Source organism: Anneissia japonica, unplaced genomic scaffold (genome assembly GCF_011630105.1).
Source record: "Anneissia japonica isolate Jap-2015-1 unplaced genomic scaffold, ASM1163010v1 scaffold284860_len1800451_cov186, whole genome shotgun sequence".
Lineage (NCBI taxonomy): Eukaryota > Metazoa > Echinodermata > Crinoidea > Comatulida > Comatulidae > Anneissia > Anneissia japonica.
The window spans coordinates 253,732-275,789 of NW_022706010.1; the positions used below are offsets into that span (position 1 = coordinate 253,732).

Consider the following 22,058-nt stretch of genomic DNA (forward strand, 5'->3'; position numbering starts at 1 on the left):
GCCTTGGCCGTTTTTACTTCCAGAGAACAAATATTTATATATTTATTTTATGTATTTTTCCTTAAATCAGTGGAGAAACTTTGTACAGCAATTTAGTTTGCTTTTTGTTTATCCTGTCTCTGATTTTTGGTATATTTCTGAACGTTTTGTATTTGTTAGACAAAATAAATGAAATGAAATGAAATTGATCCCAATTAATTATTAAGAAATTGTATCTTAATTTTTCTTTGTAAATGTTGAGTGATGATTAAATGTGTATTCGTTAACTAATATAATGCGAGCTTTTTGTGTTTTTAGTACATTTTGATGGTAAATTATTAGGTTTTAAAATGCCTATTCCAGAAAGCCTATTCTAAACCATTAAGATTAATTTTTCAGGCGTTATTGAACGGTAACCAATGTCCAGAGGACGCCACCTCGTGTCGTGAAGACACGACTGTGGTACTCTATAGTACCTAAAATGTTGTATAGTAGAAATTCCAAACTTTACAGCTTTAATTTTGAAAAGAAGTTCTCTGGCCCTATTCAGTGTGCAAAAGTAATCTGGAAAAGAAGCCCATCACTGGATCAAACACGGAACACATCCTCAGCTCCCAGCGGCTAGAACCAGCGTTTGGTACAGTATTAGATCCTACCAGGTACCCACTTATATACCTGGGTGGAGACAAACAAAGATGAAGTGCCTTGTCCAAGTAAACAAGCGACCTGTACGGCAAGGGTTTTGAAACCCCACCCCCCTCAAGGTTGATTGACTGTGCCACAACAATGCTGCATCAACTGCTTCTTGAAAAGACAACTTATATTATCCCTTAAAATGTCAATACCGGCATATATCTTGACAATATGGTTATAATATGTACTGTATTTGCAAGTCATAGACAAAATTAAATCAATTAAAGCATTCATAAATATTCATATCACTTTTATATTTAACACATAAAAATCTACATATTCTTTGTGAGCATTCAAACTATTAATCAACTTTGGGTCTGGGTATAGGAGGAGTTAAGATGCAAATCAACCCATGGAAAACAAAATGTCAACTTTAATTCAATTTGACCACAAACATATGTATCACACTATGTATTCATAAATACAGGTTAATTTTAAACAAGTTTATTTAAAGTACTGTAAACATCACATCACCATAAATCTTTATGGTAAAGTAAAGTCAAACGTATGTACTCTAAAATTAACCAAATTACAATCCATTAAAACCGTCATAAAGTTGTATTAGTTTTTTTTTTTCTTATTAGATATTTTCAGACTTTATGCATAATATAACAGTTCTGTTAGGTGTTAGTGTTACATTTTGTTCCAGGCTGCTTTTTCTGCCATTTCCTTGTTGACCTCATCAAGATATGGTTTTAAGTATCGGATATCCTACAAGAAAATAAAAATATTTCCAAATCAATAACTACAAAAAAAAGGCATTACTCGCCTGTCTCATAAAGACTCCAAAGCCTAGTATGAGCAACTCTGCCATTGCTGACCATGATGTGCGAATTCAGGACTATGTTATCATTCACCAAGCTTTCCTACTTGCAACGAGCATTTTGCGACTGATATTTCTTAAACTTAAATCATATATACGTTTGATAAAAACAACATTGATTGAATGTACCTTGTTTTCAATCCAATATTCGGTGAGAATTCCCAAAGATGGGCTCAGTGCCACGCCAACTGGCTTCTATTTTGGACGGCCTATTTCGTTTTTCTGGCTAAAACCCTGTTCTATAATATTATTGAATTCTTTTGCACTTACTATTAAAACATTGACTAGAATATTTTGATAAAAGATGTACATATTTTATCCCTTTCTTAACAGGATCCATAATTTATCCTCCAACATTCACGATATTACGTAGGTCATGATTATTTTTCATTTTGTGATTAGATGATTATTTTTCATTTTGTGATTAGGTACATAGTTATTTTTATTCACCATTTAACATTCCTTGTCAAATGTATATGAAATATTTATATAATATGAATATATATCAAGATCAGATCAAAACTGAGATTAGACCCACAATCACTTCAGGACACAATAACACAAGGACATGCATGTTGGTACTGCCAAAAATTGTAGCGCTGTTATTCACATTAATCTTTGCAATAAATATTGCATAGATATTCTCCATAAATATTACAACACATACTACAATATGCTCCTAAAAATCTGATCTCTTCCAACCATATCAAAGCTACAAACTTCGGCCCACATTTCAATGCTACCTGTTGTCAATACTTCCAGCATAAAAGACATACAAAAATTTAAAGCCTTCCATACCGCCTACAGTAATGCTATTATAGCAGTGCACTGTATTGTGCTGTAAGCTGTATTCATATCGTATCTGAACCAAAATTTAAATTTTATTTCCGATGCGCTGAATGCCAGCATCACTATTCTAACAAACTGATTTGGTTTGGTAGGCTTCCGATCCGAAAATTCAGATTTGGTGTGAATGAGGCTTAAAACATGATTGGATTAAGTCATTTTAAAAAGTAGAAAAGTATTTTTCATTGGGGGGGATGATTGGCGTGTTAGCCAGTGTCGTAACAGGCACGGGGGGGGGGGGGCCCAGACGGTTTTTACTGGGCTGACCAAGCCGTCGTACCGGGCTGGGTAATAAGATAAAAGAAAGAGGGGAGAGGGAGGGAAAAAGAAGGAAGAGGAAAAGAAGAGGAAACCAGACCTCTGCGAGGGCCAAGGTTCCTATGCGGGCATTCGTAAAATAGTGCACTACTGTATTTTCGATGATGTAGACATGGCAACTAACGAGGGAGTGCTCGTGTTAATTTGAGATGACAAACACACTAGCCTTTGCACAGCCATACGCAACGCATCTTCTTTGACTTCCTGTGGGTATATTTTAACTAGTGTTTTTGCTACAAAAATAGCTTGGTACCCCTGTTCAGTTAGAAATTTATGAAGTTAATTTTGTACTTTTTGAAAAAAAAAAAAAATTATTTTCTTCAACTGTACTAATAAACACTTCTACAAGAAAGTCAAACTTCAGCAAGAACAAGAAAAATATTCACATGTACGGTACATACATATAATTAATAGGCTAGGCCTAGCACCATTAATTAATTGAATTATAGTAATAAAAACACTAACGTACTTTATAAAAATATATATAGCCTAGTAGGCCTATTAGTAGAAAATATACATGCATTGGCCCTTTTTAATATTTTAATTGATAGTACATAGTCTATAGAAAGGCATAGGCCTAAGCCTACCCATAGCTAACGTGAACCGCTTTAGAAAACATCGAAAATGATAGACCTAAAACATTAACATTAACTTAAGTAAAGTTAATAAATAAACATTACAATCCTAAAATAAGAATTACACCGCAGTTGTGCACAAACCATATATAATTAGCAATATAACGCAACCTAACCTAGGCCTGAAAACACGATCGGACGAGAATCGTAACAAGATTCATAACCCGATGAAATTACAATGTTCAGGCGGTGTCTAATTACACTGCACCAAGTCTACGCTCTGCGGCGAAGGGCCTAGCACCGACCGCCACACACAATTGAAAGACACATTTTAAAATCTCTAGCCGCCGTTCGTTATTAATTATTTCTCAAATTTAATAACATCACGTAGTAGTTATAATAATATATTTTCATACATTCCTTGTTTGCGAACGATTCGGTTGAGTTTAGACTTCAAAAAAGATTACTGAACTTTTTAAACTCGCTGTACTATATCAATAAATGAATGGATTTTTCTCCAAACAAAGATGACAACAAAGCTTAAGATCGGATCTCTCAGAAAACGATCACATGGGAGCGTTAGGACCAATCACAATGTCCAGATTCTGCTTTTTTAAAACGTCATGCAGAGAAAGTTGTTTACAAAGGTTGTAATTCACGCGGTGCCAAATAAGCGTTGTATACTAACACACGGAGTTAGTGGGAACTGGAATGAAACGAAGGTGCTTATGCACTTATTTTACGATAACGGGAAAACTATACAATATTTTTGAATGCCGTTTTCAATATTTAGAGATGAGATATGTGAAATACAGGATCCGAAATTATAATGAATTACGTTCAGTAGTTTTCAAATTATTATAGTTCGAAAATTGACTTTACATTTTTATGGCATGCTGACCTCAGCGTGCGGGATTTTGTTCACTGATAAAGTGATTAGCGATTAAAGTGCCTAATGTAAAAAGTTCACGACCCCATGTTTACGTTCGCTGTTAATCAGGCCTGTAGCAGCCTTCAACTGGATTGAAAGGCCAAATCATGCCCCATTTGTACAACGCACAACCAAAAAGCAAACATGGAATGGAAACCATAGCAGTAAATAATCTTATGGTAGCCTAGTTTACCGAACAAGCCAATCGGCTTTTCTCGGCAGTAGCGCGTTTACGCTCCTGAACTGGAATAGGCGGCGTACAAAGAATCAAACTAATTAGGTGACTGACCATGTGTCTGATTCTCATAATGGAGTATCGTGCCAATGTGGTGGAAACCTACTTGCGGAATGTTTCTTACTCAAGTGTTACTAGGCAACTTTACAGTACTAGGAAATTTAGTATTCTTGCCTATTTTGGGATGGATCGGGTGGATTAATTTTATTTTCTTAATCGTTAAATATTTCACTGACTCGGTCGGAACTGAGCCAACAATGGTTTCACTCTACCGTATTGTACACACGTACTTAGTCTATTATCCGATAGAAGCTGCAAAAGGATTACTGTATCCAGTCAGGTATCAAGTTTGTTTTATGTTTTTTTCAAACCACAACACTTCCATACACAACACAATTCTACTGTCTGCTGTAGATCCTTATCCAAACTGCAGTAGTATAAAATTCAGGTTTTTGGAGTGCAGATAAAGTTTTATATCCATACCAGCTAGGAAAGTCCCTGGAGTCTGATCCATCACATTTAAGACAGTTAGTTTGGACAACGAGAGTACACAACATTCCATAAATGTTTTCCTCTTATCATACAGTTTACTAGTCTTTTCAAGAGTAGGGTGGTATTGTCTCTCATTAGTATGGCTTTAATATTTGTCAAAATAGAAAACTATGAATAGGGCACAACAAAAGATCCAGATTAACTTGGGTACGGACGCACAAAACAAACAGATGTTTGGAAAGTCATGTTTGCCTGTTTACAAAAAACTGCGTAACATATTAGTAACGTACATACTACATACACACGAGCAGGATTTTAAAAAACCAAAAAAATGAAGAAGAGAAAAATAATGACAAGAATAAAAAGGAAGATATCATAATGACCAGACCCACAACACCCTGCAACCCCTTCTCCTTCTCCAAAAACTGTCATAACTCCTTTGATCTATGCTGCCCGATGGCGTAACCACTGGGGGACAAGGGGAAAATATCTATCTTTGGAAAATCTTCCCCACACCTTTATAAATGCTGTTTTCATCCCCTGAAAGTGCCTAAAAACCTCAAATTTCGCGCGCATTTCTTGTTAACATGGGCCAATTTCCTCTAAAAATTGCACATTTTAGGGAGTTTTGATCAATTGATCAACGAAATCAGAATTAAAATCACTGGGGATAAAGGGGAAAATATCCACCTTTGGAAAATCTTTCCACACCCCTTGACAAATGCATACTCAGAAAGTGCCTAAAATTCTCAAATTCTTTGCACGCATTTCTTGTTATGGTAGTAGGCCAATTTCCTCTATAAATTGCACATTTTAGGGAGTTTTCATCAATTTCGACGAAATTAGAATTAAAAACACAAAAATATTTTGCGCACTTTGCATTCATTTTTTAGGGCTTTTTAGGTTTATCCTTTTAAGTTATTTAGACACATAATAGTCCAGAACTCAAGAAAGACAAATTTAAGATAGATTGTTTTAACCAAAAACGAAGGGCCTCAATGTGTATTGATGGTGAAAGAATATGTTTGTAATAAATAAAACCATGATGAAAATGCTTATAGTTTCAAACACACGTGTGTGGCCTATATTATAAATAAGATAAGCCCTATGTCGTATTGTTTTCTATATGGGGAGTGGGGTGGGGTGGGTATGGTATATTACTAACCGGGAAAATAAATACCCACTCTGACCCAAGACCCCTGTTACGCGCCTGGTGTTCGCGCCAATGTGTGCCCTTGTGCGGACAGGGGATCTGCCCCTCCCTCTGAAGCTGGAAACCTTGCTTGGCAAAATAAATTGTCCAATTTGCTATTATAACTGTAGGCCTAATCAATAAATTCCTCATCAACCTTAAACATTCTTGGAATTGACATAACATCACTGATGTCGTACACACCCTTCAGTGTGATATGTGGCTCTCTTTGCAAGCACATCTAACATCTAAGGAAAGAAGAGCTTAGATTGGTACCAAATAAAATAATTTTGTTATCAAAATTAATACATTATGCTAATTTTCATCTTTGTAAGCGCATAAGACAGTGCAAACTATTTCTGTGACAGCCTTTTAAAGTGTGTAATGCTCCATTTTATCCCATACANNNAATGTGTGGGGGGGGGGGGAGAATGATACAATGGACCATCCCAGGTTGGGGGGGGGGGTATATACTATACCCCATCCCCCGGGATCTACGCCTATGTGTTTAATATTTTTTATCATTTAAAGATATTTAAGATGGTACAGTAGTCAATAAGAAACTTTGCTTGTTTTAGACACGAAAGCAGCCCAATCGGCCAATTGGACCACTTATTAATGACTAATACAGTACATCAAATTAAGCAGACACTATAGCTTTGCCCTAACTGGGACCTTGCACCCCCACCCCCCAAGTGTAATAGGGCCCAAAGAAGACTTAGCTAGGGCCTCGGGCCTCGTTAAACCACCGATGATCTGTGAGTGCCATGTTTTCAGTTCATGTTTTGCTGCTTTACAAACATAGTGTGAATTCAAGAAGAAAATTTGGCACAGCAATTTTAAGCACATTTAAAAAAAAGGTTTCACTTAAGTGATCTCATATTTAATTTTGATCAATTATTTTTTTTTTACAACAGTATCAGGAAATTAAACCAATTGCATTCACTTGCTCTACTGTGCAACTGTATGAGTCTAAGCTTGATTTTGATTTTCATATTACAAATATTAGGACAAGTACTATTGCCATCAATAGATAAATCATTTACAGTATATAAATATATAAGCTTGATATGAGAAACACCTGCATTAGTGATATTTAAAGATGATAAATTGCGTTTTGAGAGAAAAACGTATGTCAACCATCGATCAGGGAATAATAATGACAGTGATTTTAAGGCTACAAATAGGAGTTGGTAACTGAAACTAGTATGACTTTCTTTAAAATGCCCCAGCAACCATTAAAAAAAAAAGACAATGGGCCTTCTAATTTACTAGGCAAATATAATTTTTCGACAGCAATATAGTATGATTTTATGGATTACACTTATTTACGTCAATAATGAACAATGAATGAATAAATAGTTTATTTTTATATCTGTGTTGCCGGAATTGCTATTTGTTGATAATTTAATTCTATGAACATTAAAACGTAGCTGGCTGGCCCATCAATCTTTTGAGCTTAAAAGCTCTTGAACGTTGCCAATGGGAAGGCTACAATGTTTGCAATGTTCATTAAAAAAAAAGTATATCAATTCAGCTTTTATATATTTGATTTTTTTGCTTATGGTTTAGAGATAGATAAAAATATTTGCCAGAATTGATTTATTCATTAAAAGGCAGCTGATCTGCAAAGCATGTTCATCAAAATAATCCCTTACCAGTTACACACAACAAGTAAGTTTTTGTCATATAATTATAAGAATACTAGCTCGAATGCAATTTGATGTTCTAAATATGCAGAGCTGTGTGCGTACTCAACAAGATGGCTGCCGTAGATCCAGCCAATCAAAATGTGCCTATGTTATACAACAGCGACCTCAATTTAACATTAAAGTTTTGAGATACCTGCATGTTTAAAACTCAAGCAATATGTTATTGTCGTTTAGGAAACACGATTTTGATTTTCATTCCTCAGTACTTCATATTTAAATCAGATGCTCTACTTGGCATCTTTTTTGCTAGGCTGGTTTAATAATATTAACAATGATCAAGCATGGGGTAATTGTAATTGTATTCAATTTTAATCATTATATTTTTAATGTAATTGGGTGTAATTTAATTGCTTCAAAAATGTACACGAGGCAAAAGTCCCTGTTAGCAGAAATGCTCCATATAGTGAGCTGTCTGGTACAGTAGTTGAGAGTGAGCTGTCAAATGGTCCAGAGGGAGCTGTTAGCAGCTCCATAAACTTAACTTTAATTGGTTTTAAGAGTCCATTGGGAGTTAACAAGAGAGTCCTGGCACTGAATCACCCGAAAATCTCATATTTGCAGAATTCAGGTCAAAAGGTCATCAACAACTTCTGATCTGAGAGAACGTCACTGTCTAATTTTAAAAAAATACATTGATGTTACCATGCTAATACTAATGGGTCGATTAAAATGACATAATATTTGATTGAGCTGCACGAGTAAAAAAGTGTTATTTTAATTTGAGTTTCATTCTGTGGCAATTTTTATTTTTTAGTTAGGTCTTGGTTTTGCATAATTACCTAAGCCTAACTACAAAAAATATATGCTTTCTGGGGAAAGCACAGAGAGTAAGGAAAAGCGTGTTTCTCGGGGGGGTTTGATCAAATGAAACAGGGTGACAGTTATTTTCAAATTAAGAGAAGAGCTGAGAAGAGGCAGCTCTAAAATACTGGATGCCATAAGACCTGCCAAAATGGCAGAGCACCAATGAATAAATGAGGCCTAAGCCTAGTTATTAATATCAGGTATAGTAATCTGCAGATTCTTGACTAGACCAGGTTAATTACATGTAATGCCGAAATGATTATTTATTATTATTATTATTATAATTATTATTAATTATTGTTATGTTACTAAAACCAACCTGTAGGCCTACCTTAAGGGGAACTTAGACAATCGAGGAATTAGAGAACAATTAAAAAATCGACGTTATTAAGGGCCCCAAATAACAGAAAAGATATTCCCCCTGGGCTAGTTATTAATTACAGGCCTAGTAAATAGTATACAAGGCTTAGGTCAAGGTAATTAATGCTGAAATTATTATTATTATGAAACATTAATTACATTACAAGGATAGTTTGGCCAAGTTGAATAACACCGCCGAATGGTATATTTTATTTATTTAATAATAATTCTCTTATGCACTCTATTTTTTATTTCATGCTTTAATTTTTTCCATTTTTTTTTTCAAAATTTCAATCAACGTCTATATGTAAAGCGTGACTGTTGGTGTCAGCCTAGGACCCAAGGCCTATACTAGGTAGGACTTAACTTAGCCTGTAGTTAGGCCCATAGTTTATCCTCTTTCTCCCTAGCCTCTGGTATTACTGTACCTATCAACACTTTATAAAAGAGGTACTAGCTGCTGTTGTTGTAGATATTATACTAACATTTAATAAACATCCAAGAAGGTCACAGTTAGTTACACACGTACATCCAATAAATCCGTAAGATATCATAGGCCTACCGTAGGTAAACATAGAAAGAGCAATAATAGTAAAACTTGAGCGTCACGACATTGCGAAGTGTCTGCTCTTGTTCCTCTTTTCGAACTTAGTCGAGTCAATCCGAGATGGCCCGAGTGAAGTTTCATGCTACGAAAAAAAAAAATCGCGTCCTGGCCAGCAACATATAGCCATTGGAATGTAAACAAGAAACCCATTGCAATCACTCACTTCATCTCATGGGCTTCAGTGGCAATAAATGATTTAAGAACCCTTCGCTATTCAACAAACCAGCAGGATGTATAACCCGGGTTTTTTTCCAAAATCCGGGTGCCATGGACCAGTTCTGTTAATGGCCAGATATGCAGCATGAATTTGTAATTGTCATGTAAATGTAATTTGTAATCATGGCAATTACATTTGATGACATTTCCATACTGTTTATGTTTATAAAAATCTCAAATTGACATCCACTGGATGGCAGAAAACTCAGCCACTTTATTGTTTATTCAGAAATAACTGTTGTTGTCAACACTTTATCCAACTGTAAGCTATTCCTAATGGTTATTTCACATAAACAAAGGAGTTGTTGATTTGCTTTAATGAGCTACTTACAAAATTTCCCCACTGAATGTTACAGAGAATTCCATTATTATTAAGCAGTAGATCTCAATCTCAAAGGCCTATCCCATACAAACCATGTACTCAACCCACAAAAACTAAAATTACAGTGTTACTTTACATAAAATAATTGCACTTGGTTATTAGTGAGCAGGAATAGTCTATTTATCTACTGTATAATAATTAGCATTCCAGAAAGGAGTTCTGTAGCTTAGTGGTTAAGGTTTTTGCCTACTAATTTTTTGAAAGTAAGTCCCCTCATCATAAACAGAATCCTGTAATCTGTGAGTTTCTTTTTGTTGGATGTGAATTAAATAAAAATAATAAAAAAGACATGGGCATCTGATTTTAAAATTATTGAAAAGTATTGTTTGTGTATGATATTGGAGGGTCTTGGATTAGAATCCCAATGAGGGTATCATTTTTCTTCACATATAAGAAGTTATTGTAAAACAATACACAAGTATGTAGTATCAAACTTTCCTTTCCCTTACAAAATAGTCCTATAGGGATTCCACATGCTTAAAGATGTATTGTCCCTTACTAATGTCAAACAATCATAAAAAATAATTTTGAAATAAACTTGCTCATATTTCAATAGTATACCAATTATTATCTTGTACATAAAAATTATTGTTAGATTTAAAAAATGTGTACCCTGATTTTTAAACCAAGAAATTATAATAAAAATAATAAAACACTTCCAGTGACTGGAAGTGTTTCTATCATTTTTCGCTGTAAACTAATGTGTAGACATTTTTTTTTTTATGTTCAACTTGTTCAAGTCGATAAGTTTTATGTTACTTCAAAATGGGCAAGTTAATTTCAAAAAATATTTTAAACATTTTTTTGGTATTTAGCATGGGACAATACATCTTTAATATCACGAACAGTTAGTTTAAACAGTTAGGGTTTGATTATTTATACAGTACAGTATACTATAATGTTTTCACATTTTAGGCTTATATTTTTTATTCAAATTAGTTACCACTTACAGAAAAAATTTGTATGGTATTATTACTGTGTATCTATACCATAAACCATTCGAAAATATTGGTTCGTAAAGACCCTAACCTATTTGGTTGCATAATTTTTCTTCTATTTGTAGACCAAATTAAAATACCCAAATTAGTTATTAAATGGGTTTTATGCAACTAATTATTAGTATACAGTTGGAAATGTTTCTCCACAAAATATTCTGGATTTTTCACTTATTAGGGGGTAATCGTAGGTCAAAATGTCATTCGGGACAGAAAAAAAACACAAAAATGCCTCACTTTCATGGTGACCTTTTGACCCTGTGGGCAAGCACCCTTGTCGTTAAAACTTGCACCATGAATTCACTTACAGTATATATGACGATCATATGTTCCAAATATCAGTTTGGTGTTTTCTTCCCTTCATGTTTAAAAAGCGATTTGAAAGGGGTATATTTTTCAATTTGTGACAATATCAGTGATTAAATGTGACAACATTAATTTTTGAATAACGATAATATTAAAAAAAATCTGCCTAGAGCCTTGAAACTTATTATTCTAAAGCAACTTTATGTGCTTATTTCAGGAATGCAGTTCGTTAAGGGATACAGTGTTTAATTAGTAAGATGTCCCCAAAAAATGGCCCTAGTGCAAGAATTACGGAATAAAATTGTGTTACTATTGATTTCAAATGAGTGTAGTATTATCCATGTACTGTCTAGAGCCATGAAGTACTGTACCTTTCATTCCAGGTCAACTTTTTGTGTTGATTTCAGTTATGCAGTCTGTTAGGTGAGACTTTTTATTCCTTGTTTCACACACTTATTTTTTAAAGATCATTGGAGGAGGGCAGAATAAAAATAAAATTTTGTTTTCTTATTTAGCAAATATTTTGCCAAAAACATCCACACGGAGGAGAAAATAAAAATAAAATTTTATTGGTGATTGTAAAATAGGATGGTTAAATGCTTCAAATTTATATAATTAGGGAGAAATATACATATCTTATCTTTGAAGATTTCAAGGCAGCGGAGGGCGTAATGAAAATAAAGAAAAACTTTTCCATTTTTTTGTGGCGGTGGGTGCGCTAATTGGCCAAAAATAACATTTTATTTTTATTCGAAATCATCAATATTTGCAGTCGGCGGATTCGCCAAACAAGGTACAGTATATAAAATGTCTCGCCTTAATGGGATAAGTTGTTTAATTAGGAAGATATTTTACCCCAAAAATTGCCCAAGTGCAAGAGTTGTGCAATGAAATTGTATTACTGTTGATTACAAATAAGCATATTGTTATATCTTCCATTCTAGGACAACTTTTTGTGTTTCAGTTATGCAGTCTGTTAAAGGGATGCATTGTTTAATTAGTAAGATATTTTGCCCCAAAATGGCCTAAGTACAAGAATTGCACAATAACATTGTGTGACCATATTGATATATTTCAAATGAGTATAACATTAACAGTGTACTGTTCAGAACCATGAAACCTTATATTCTAGTACACATTTGTATGCTTATTTAATTCATGCAGTCTGTAAGGGGCACAGTCTTTAGATAGTAAGATATTTTGCACCAAAAAATGGCTCAAGTGCAAGAATTGCATAGTATCACACTGTATATTTCAAATATGAGCACAATATTATCAGTGTACTACTGCCTAGGGTTATGAAACTTTTAATTCTAGGAAAACCTTTTGTGCTTATTTCAGTCACTCAGTCTGGTAAGGGACACAGTGTTTACAATGTAAAAGTTATGCTCATTTGAAATCAATGTCAAGCACAATGCATGCACTTGGGCCATTTTTGGGGCAAAATATCTTACTAATTAAACAATGCATGGGTCATTCCATATGAACTCAACCAAAGTTGAAAAATGTTTACAGGTGACTGACTCCGATTTGGCTCAAATTTATTTTGGAGATGAGATACCTTTACATGAATAATGAACACATGCAAAATTCTAGACTTATACTCAAAGTGGTTTCGGAGATATGGCCCCACAAAAATTGGGTGCCACGCCCCCTTTTCGGCCTCGCGAATCACAAACTTCAATTTATAGGGTTTTTGGAGGTCAATATCTTGGTAATGAGACAGAGGTAGGGGCTGAAATTTGGTACTCAGGGTATTTCTGGCTCAGGCTTTCAGAATCTGCTGTCTTTTTTCATTTTCAAGTTATTGCCCTCTTAAATGTCTATCTTTTTATAGGCGGAAATCAAAAAATCAGTTTTCAAGTCCTCCCTGTGAGGATAAGAGCACTTACAGATAGTTAATTGTGCTAGAATCCTGCTATCTGAGGACAGGACTGTGTGTAAAAGAGAGATTGACTATATCCAAGCCATATAGGAGTTAGAGATCTCTGAAAAGGGTTCCGGCTGAAAAAAATGACATTTTTGCTGATTTTCGGGTGGCAGGTTCATTATGTGGGCAATTACCCATGGTAATGGAACTTTTTCTACTTAATTGTACATATCTTGCCGCTATTTGGTTAAAATTTCAACTTGTTTTCTTATCTCCTTCATTGCTAAATAATTTGGTCAAATGCAGGTGATTTTTGCTGAAAACACCTCTATATTCCCCTTTCATTTACTTTCAAAGGTTGTCGGTACAATTCAAAATATAAAACCTGACACACAAACTTTAGCAGACTGCATAACTGAAATCAGCACAAAAAGATGTCCTAGAACGAAAGGTTTCATGGCTCTAGACAGTACACAAATAATATTATGCTCATTTGAAATCAATAGTAACACAAAAATATTATATTATATTTGAATATATGGCTAATTGAAAATGCAACTTTACTAATATGGCATAACTGAGAGCTAAAATGGGATGACTCCAAAATTTCAAATGGCCGTAACGACTGGAATTGGCAAGTCAAATTTTTAATTTGTTCATTAGATATGTTGGTGCATATTATATCCGAGTTTCAAGAAAATCTGAGAGGGTAGTACCCAGCCATTCCATTTGTTGAGTTGGCATGGAATGACCCAATTAAATCTACAAAAGCTTTAGTTAAAAACAGAATCTGTAAACATCTTGGCTGAGAGAGGTTAAGAAATCTGTCTTAATCGATTCCTTTACATCATTGTGATGATCCAGACTTCCGAATTTATGTTTGACTTAAGCATAAAAATGGACTTAGACACATTTAAGCTGATTTCTAGTTTGACAAATCTGGCCCTAGGCCCTTCTTATAGCAGACCTATGTAACACACTCTTAAAGCTCCAAATATAAGAAAGTAAAAATAATCCTTAATACCATGCTTTCGCTATCATATGAATCATCAAATCATAAATATCAGAGTATCCTTCCAGTTAGTGGACTAAACCTTAAAGATGAATTTAAAATATTACACAGTATACATTTATTTCCGGCTTATAATAATAATAATAATAATAATATTTATTCGGCAAAGTAAAAAGTATACATACAATATTCTTGCCAGGAGTAAGTAATAGGCATAAGCCCAAACAGAAAACTGCTCTTACTCCATCATCAAAAACAAATACAATGACAATACAATATAAATATATACAAAAAGTAAATTCAAAATAAATTGATTTAACTATAACAAAATGAAAAACAGAGATAATTAATTATTTATTATTATTAATATTTTCTTATAGAAATGGGTCCAAACTCAAGCTCTACTTACCTAGTTGATTAAAAGCTGCTTTATTGTAATACATCTTACGGAGCAATTGTAGAAATCCTATAAAAGAGAAAGTAATTGTTAGGATAGTATAGGAGTACTTTTGGAGTGAATCATGCCAAGGATAACCCAAAGTCTAAAGACTTTTTTCCAGTGGGGTCCACCTTTTGCTGGTGAACTGAGCAGTACACTGGGAGACAATCCCCTACTCTTTCGGGAAGATTGTACTGAGTTCTTTGACCAAATGCTTTCACATCTCATCCAAAAAGACAGTGTGCCATCATAACTTGCAATCAGCAGTTTAGCCAACTGATCTAAGTCGCTCTCTTAGTAAACAAATACCCCAAAAAACTGATTAAAAAAAATTATTATTTTAATACCAAGGAGGTTAAAATAATTTTAACCTCCTTGTTAATACTAAGTCAATTGTCACTGTGATGTTATCATTTTATCAAATATTCAGATATAATTTTACCCCAGAGCGAGCAATACTTTCTAATACCACCTGCTACATTATTGACTTGCGACACGCTATTTACAATGGATATGCATATACTGTATGGCCTGTTGTTATTTAGGATAAAAAAAGTTTTTCATTGCTGCCAATTGTACTGTCATACAATAAACCATGGAGGTATAAAATTCTATTTTTATACCTCCATGAATAAACTAACAATTTTTTTAAAGTAATTAACCTTGAGCAGGGTTAGAAATTTACTTTTTCAGCCACTAGCAACCTATTGCTAAAATGTGCTAGTTGTTAAAAATGTAACTAGCAAAATGAGCTGCTCAACTAGTAAAATATATTGATACCAACTCAACATATTATTTTCGGAAAATAAATTGTATGAAAATAACTAATGATGTACAGTACTTCTATAAATTGGTGTGTATGTTTTAATATAATATTTTCTGTTATGGTGAGTGTAGTACAATAAATATCACAAAGAAATAGCCAAATGAGTATAAGAAATTGATTTCAATACCCTGTACATTTATTCACTTCAGTGTCAGAACATTTTTAATATTTAAAAAAAAAAAAATCACAGATACAAAATAAAAATTTAATATTACATACTTAATTTATTTTTTAAAATAAGTTAAGTGTATCATTCATTTAATTTTTATTTTGTATTTTGTGATTTTGTTTTCATATTAAAGTTGATAAAAATTATTAAATCTAATATAAATATATATTAAAATACTAAATTATAATCGTTAGTAATTGTCAAGTATTATTTTAACATGGTCGAAAATGCTACATAATTATACTGTAAGGGACACATTTGTTAGGCCGCGGGAATAAAAGTTGTAGGTTTGCGTCCACCGCCCGCATGCCTAAAAAGCTACCGCACAAAAATTTTCATTATTTTGAAAAGTTCATTATTTTGAAAAAAAAATGTACTTCGTTTTAAAAAACGGACTTTCTAAGCCGTAAACAGACAGAAAAACGATCTATTCATCACTGATCCCTTGTCGCGAACACCGAGCGAAGGCAGGCCTGGCCACATCGCACCATGATCGCCGATCACTGCTGAGGTCATTTACGGGTCAAATCGATCTTTCTGACCAATAGGAAATCTTGTATGTTAAGTGGTCTTAAATGTAGAAAAGGATCTGTTTTATAGGCTAGTGTACATTTATGACTGTAAGCATTGTTTCTTGGGAATAAATGTAAAATTACCAATGCCGCGGCTTGTGGACAGCATTAATAAAAAAAATAATGAATAATGAAAAATGGAAAAATGCCTCATGTGTTTTCAAAATTTTTCGGACGCAAACCTACAACTTTCATTCTCGTGGCCTTATATAATAAAAACAATAGGAATTAACTCTAGCAAAAAACATTTAAAATAGCAATATCTCCGCTAATATATGTCCGATTTACATAATTTTTCTTTTAAAATGCTTCATTCAGTTATGTCTTTCTATTAAAAATAAATAAAAAAAATATTTGGGACATTTCAATTTTTTTTGTTTCTAGTTTAACTGATTGGATAACATTGGGAGTTGCAGTGATGATGTCACGATTGACTTATTATGTAATTTATAATATTCTCCGATCCGACTTGACCCCGCGTATTAGAACTTTAAGTACGCGCAAGACAACTGCAGGACAAATTCCCGCGGTACGAGAGCACACTGCTATTCTTTACAACGTGTTTGACACGATAGGGTTACTGTACTGGTTTCTACTTTCTTGTATTTTAGTTTTATTTCCGTCATGCCTTTATAATGCGAAGCTGTTGCATGTACGAATAACTCAAGAATGAAAAATAAACCAAGATTTTTTAGGTTTCCCAACAACAATGCCGTATTGAGACAGAAATGGATTGCTGCATGCAGGCGAAAAAATGCTGATGGCTCGAGGTGGAACCCGACAGGCAGGAACATTTATTTGTGCGCCAAACATTTTATTACCGGTGAGTCAACCGATTTGTTTCTATATGTTTCATCATAGGTCTATAGGCTAGGCTAGCCTAGCCTACTAACCTAGCATGTAGGCTAGGCTAGAATAGAAATAACATTTGCTCCAATCCATTTATTAATTATTACGGTAGTAGTCTAATGTACTCTACTACTACTAGGGCCTAGCTAGGCCTAGCCGATCAATCGAAGAAAACCATGCGTCAAGGAAGGTTGTGGAAAATATGATCTCATCATGGTCAAGCAAGAGTCTACACATTCACAAATTGTTGGCCTGAGGATGACGTGGGGATGGCCGATTTGATGAGTTGACCACCTGCCTACAGTAGGCCTACGTTACGTGCGTAATGAAAAGTTATTGATTAATGACAATGTGCATTTTGTTAAAACTTTGATCCTGAAAATGTTCTTCAAATTCAAAGTGAATGGAGACTAGGCCTAGGGCCTTGAAATCGCCACAGCTATACTAACTAGGCCCTGTGTATTGTTACATTACTTTGCTAAACACTGTTTTTATTTTACAGGAAATTCAAACAGAAGAGATTATATTAACGTTCATTCACTCACACATTTGTTCATTGTTTTAATTTTAAAGTTTACTTGGCTTTTTCAACCTACATTTATTACACTTATAATTTTGTTTCAGGTAAAGCAATGAAACGACTAGTTGACCAAGATCACCCAGATAGTGTCCCAAGTATTTTTAAGTTCAACCCAACAAATGAAGAGATTAATAGGCAGAAAATAGCAAGATACAATTCTGCTAAAGAAAGAGAACAGGCGAAGGTTAAACAAACTAAGGAAAAAAAATTGGCGGTTAAAGAGAATAGGAAGAAAAAACAGCAACAAAAACTTGGGTTGGATATGAATGTGCCTTGTGAAGCAGTGCCATCTACCAGCAACATAGCTACAAGAGGCGTCAGGTGCCAGTCAACAACCACTACCACTGAAGTGCAGACTCAAACTTGCTCATTAGTCTTAGAGTTTGATTATGTAAATGAAATTAATAGTCTTCGGAAAGAAAGAAATGATGCCACTGAAAAACTTAAAATAACCAAGATTTTATGTTATGAAAAATTCAAGGATAACAAATCAAAATTTAAATATTATACAGGCATTGAAAAAGAAGTATTTGATAAAGTATTTAATAATCTAGAACAATCACTCCCAACTAATCAAAAATTTGCTATGCCTTTCAAAGACCAATTTTTTATGACCCTTACCAAACTTAGACTTAATGTGCAATTTGAAAATTTGGCAGATCAGTTTGGATCAACTAAGTCCACAGTGCATGCAATATTTTGGAAGTGGATTGATTTACTTTTTATAAAATTATCCTTTTTGATACATTGGCCAGACCATGATGCTAGTATAAAAACCCAGTATTTCCCTAGATTAACTGGAATTATCGATTGTTCTGAAATTTTTATTGAAAGACCTACACATTTGAAAGCCCGTTCCCAAGTTTACTCCAATTACAAAAAACATTCCACAATTAAATTTCTTATTGCATGTACATGTACTCCCCATGGTTCAATTTCATTTTTGTCAAATGTATGGGGCGGTAGAGTATCAGATGGGGAAATTGTAAGAAAATCCGGTTTTCTTGATAGTAAATTCCATCATTATGGTGATCAAATATTAGCTGATAGGGGTTTTACTTTAGCTGATGAATTTGCTACTAAATGTGGTGTAGAACGTTTGATTCCAAGTTTCACTAAGGGCAGAAAACAACTGCCAGCTAGGGAAGTTGAAGTCACACGCCAAATTGCATCAATAAGAATCCACATTCAACGGGTAATTGGTTTAATGAAAAATCGTTTACAATTCTTAATGGCCCCTTACCAATTACAATGATAAAGTCATTGTCAGATGAAGCAAATAATACTGAAATGTCCAGCATTGATAAAATAATAACTGTGTGTGCTGCTCTTGTTAATCTTGGTGACAGCATTGTGTACAAAGAAAAATGAATACCCAGATGAATTAACCAATTGTCCATTGATACCCCACAGCAAATTATACTGAAATTTGTAAACTTCGCTAGCTTAATCTGCATTTTCTTTCGTTTGCATGCAGTGATCAATTATGTCTCAATAAAATGTTGTTTGGAACCTTAAAACTGCATTCTTCCCAATTTACAAAAAAATGAACATATTGTAATTTTTACCATGCAAGAATTATTCGCATACGGCTAATCTTACTAAATTTAATAATTTCTGAGAAATTTTTTTTTTTTTTAATTGGGCAGAATGCAGCTTTAAACTCTTTATTATTCATTATTGTTATTTGTACATCCAACAGATTAAAAAAATAATAGCATGACATTTTATTTTTTATTTATGATTTAATTAAACATTACTTTACCTTTTTTTATTATCAGTTATTGTTGTTTACTGTACATTTAAACAATGCATATACCTTTGTTGCAAAATACGGTTTAGCTTTGATACAGTAAAACTGTAGGGCCTCTGGACAATTTGCAGATATGTTCATTATACTGTGGAATCTTGAACTATGAAAATTAATTTGAGATGCATTAGAATATGGTACTTACATTAACATTCATGTTGCTTGTACTGTTTCTTGAGTTTGCACTCCGGGCAGTACCATTTCCCTTTTGTGACTCTTTTTAAGGTTCATGCATTTCATATGCAACCATTCGTATCTGCAATTGGCCGAGTCGCATCCGATCCATGTTGCATCGCTGCTTTGTTGTTTTCTACAAATGCAGTATACTTTTTCTGTTTCCACTGTATGTATATTATGATCATGTATGTGTATAATGATCATTCTCGATTTTTCTATATAACAGTTCTGGTATAATGTGTTTTTGATGAAATTTATGCAAAATATCTAATATGCTTGTTATATAGAAATAATCTTTTTTTACATTGATGTTTGACATCCAGTTTGGAGTCCAAATAATTAACTGGCATTCATCCAAATCGAAGACATACAGCTGCATTGTATTTGAGCATAGTACCTATGATTTTGTTTCAAAGTATTGTCACTGTGTATGCAAAAGTTTTTATCTCCTGTAATTGCTTCATCTACAGTTGCTGTTGCACGAACAGAATATGGGCATTTAATTTCCAACAAATGAATTTCGTTGTGGCAATCACAAGTAAAGAGGCCATCTGGCGTAGCACCAATGTAAGGGAAGTCCTTGCAGAGTTTAAGGCCACATTTTGCTATTTTGAAATTACTATGTTTTGTGTTAAGTAATGTTTTGTATGTCATTATTGCATTGCATTCATTTTCAATTCCCCATTTTAGGGATGGAATGTTAGAATGTGACGATGGATATGACTCTTGACAAATCTTTGAAATTAATGATGTGGATGGATTGTTCATATTTGTGTGCATGATGTCATATGCCACAGAAGCTGTTATTCTTCCGGTTCTAATTAAATGCCAAGTTGGCGACAGTGATTGGTTAATTGTTGAGTTATATATATAATCAATGTCTTCTTGTGATAAAATTGGTATGAGTGGTGATGAAGATGATGATGATGGAGCATTGTATACATATAGTTCTCTCAAACTTTTTGGAATTTTAGCCTTTGGTGGTGGAGTGAATGTAGGAATAAAACTATTGCAGTGTGCAGAAAAAGTATGCAAAACAACAGGTTTGTTGTTTAAAGAATTCAAGTCAAGCAAAAGTTTTTCTCTTTCCTCGCATGTTTGTTTTTTATAACATCCTGGAAACAATTTTCTGCCATTATCATTGTCTCTCTTCCTTTTTATTGCTCCCTCGGAGAAAAAGGAAATATTTGCTATAGGTAGTGGTTTGATTTTCTCAACAAAATCTACATTCCATTTGCATCTTTCGTCGGTACATGATACATTGGTATACCCCAGCCTTACTGCTGCCTCTATTTTAAATAGGATTGCACCAATATCGCTGTACGACTCCCCTAATCTGGATTATAAAAAAAATAGATGAAATGCAGTTTTAAATCTTCATATTTTAATATACTGTACCCACTGAAGACCCATATCTAATTTATTGTTTGCGTTATATTAGGGATTTTAAATTACAGTACTTTTTTGTTAAGGTTGATTTATTATTTTTATTTTTTAATTATGCTGGACTACAGTAAACAATTTTACTGATTTTTAAATTTTATTTTCCACTGGATAATTTTTTTTTATTTAACAGTAATTTTTTTATTGGTAGGGCAGGAATGTGGAATTAGCAATTAATGTAATTTTATTTTGGTCTTGGGTCATATTGTCATAAGGTCAAAAACCAAAATTCAAAGCATCAGCATTATCAAACCATATAGAAAAAAAAGATGTTTGAATAATTAAATGCTGTATAGGCTAAATAAAGAGTCAATTCTAACTAACCCTGCCATACAAGTGCAATGAGCAGCAATGATAGTATCATTTGCCTTGTTAATGGCAATATTTAGATTTAGCCGTTGTGATGGTTTAACCAGGGTTTAACCTCTGCTCTCATGAACACCACTGGTAGTAAAGTACATGATGGGGGTTCATACGTTAAAACTGTTCTCACCCAACCACTTGTGAATTGGTTATGGGCTTCAAGGCTTTACCTACTTTTCATGGCTTCCCGAGTGAAGACACCTGGAGAATTGATGAGATAGTTATAAATCTCTGGCCATTCCAACTCAGGCCACTGTGTTGGGTCATTAACCCATGCGTCGTCAGGTATCCTGTAGGGGCTGTCCTCTAGGCCTAGCCCACATATCCTCATTTTCATTCTATATCGCTCTCTAGCTTCACAATCAAGATTACTGGTGTTATATGAATATGCCATTGAACAACATTTCTTTTTAAAAAAATCAATGGGATAATGAATGTAATAAAGTATCCTAGCAAAATGAAGGATGATATCGCGCAAGTGA

At 33.9% G+C, this 22,058-nt stretch overlaps 1 protein-coding gene across 1 annotated transcript; it reads left to right on the forward strand.

Moving 5' to 3' along the window:
* The first annotated feature begins 16,813 nt into the window (after positions 1 to 16,813).
* On the forward strand, positions 16,814 to 19,038 carry LOC117105976. Its single transcript, XM_033247280.1, has 2 exons — positions 16,814 to 17,177; positions 17,828 to 19,038. The coding sequence occupies exons 1-2, from the start codon at positions 17,024 to 17,026 to the stop codon at positions 19,036 to 19,038; spliced, it is 1,365 nt and encodes a 454-aa protein (XP_033103171.1). The 5' UTR covers positions 16,814 to 17,023.
* The last annotated feature ends 3,020 nt before the right edge of the window (positions 19,039 to 22,058 follow it).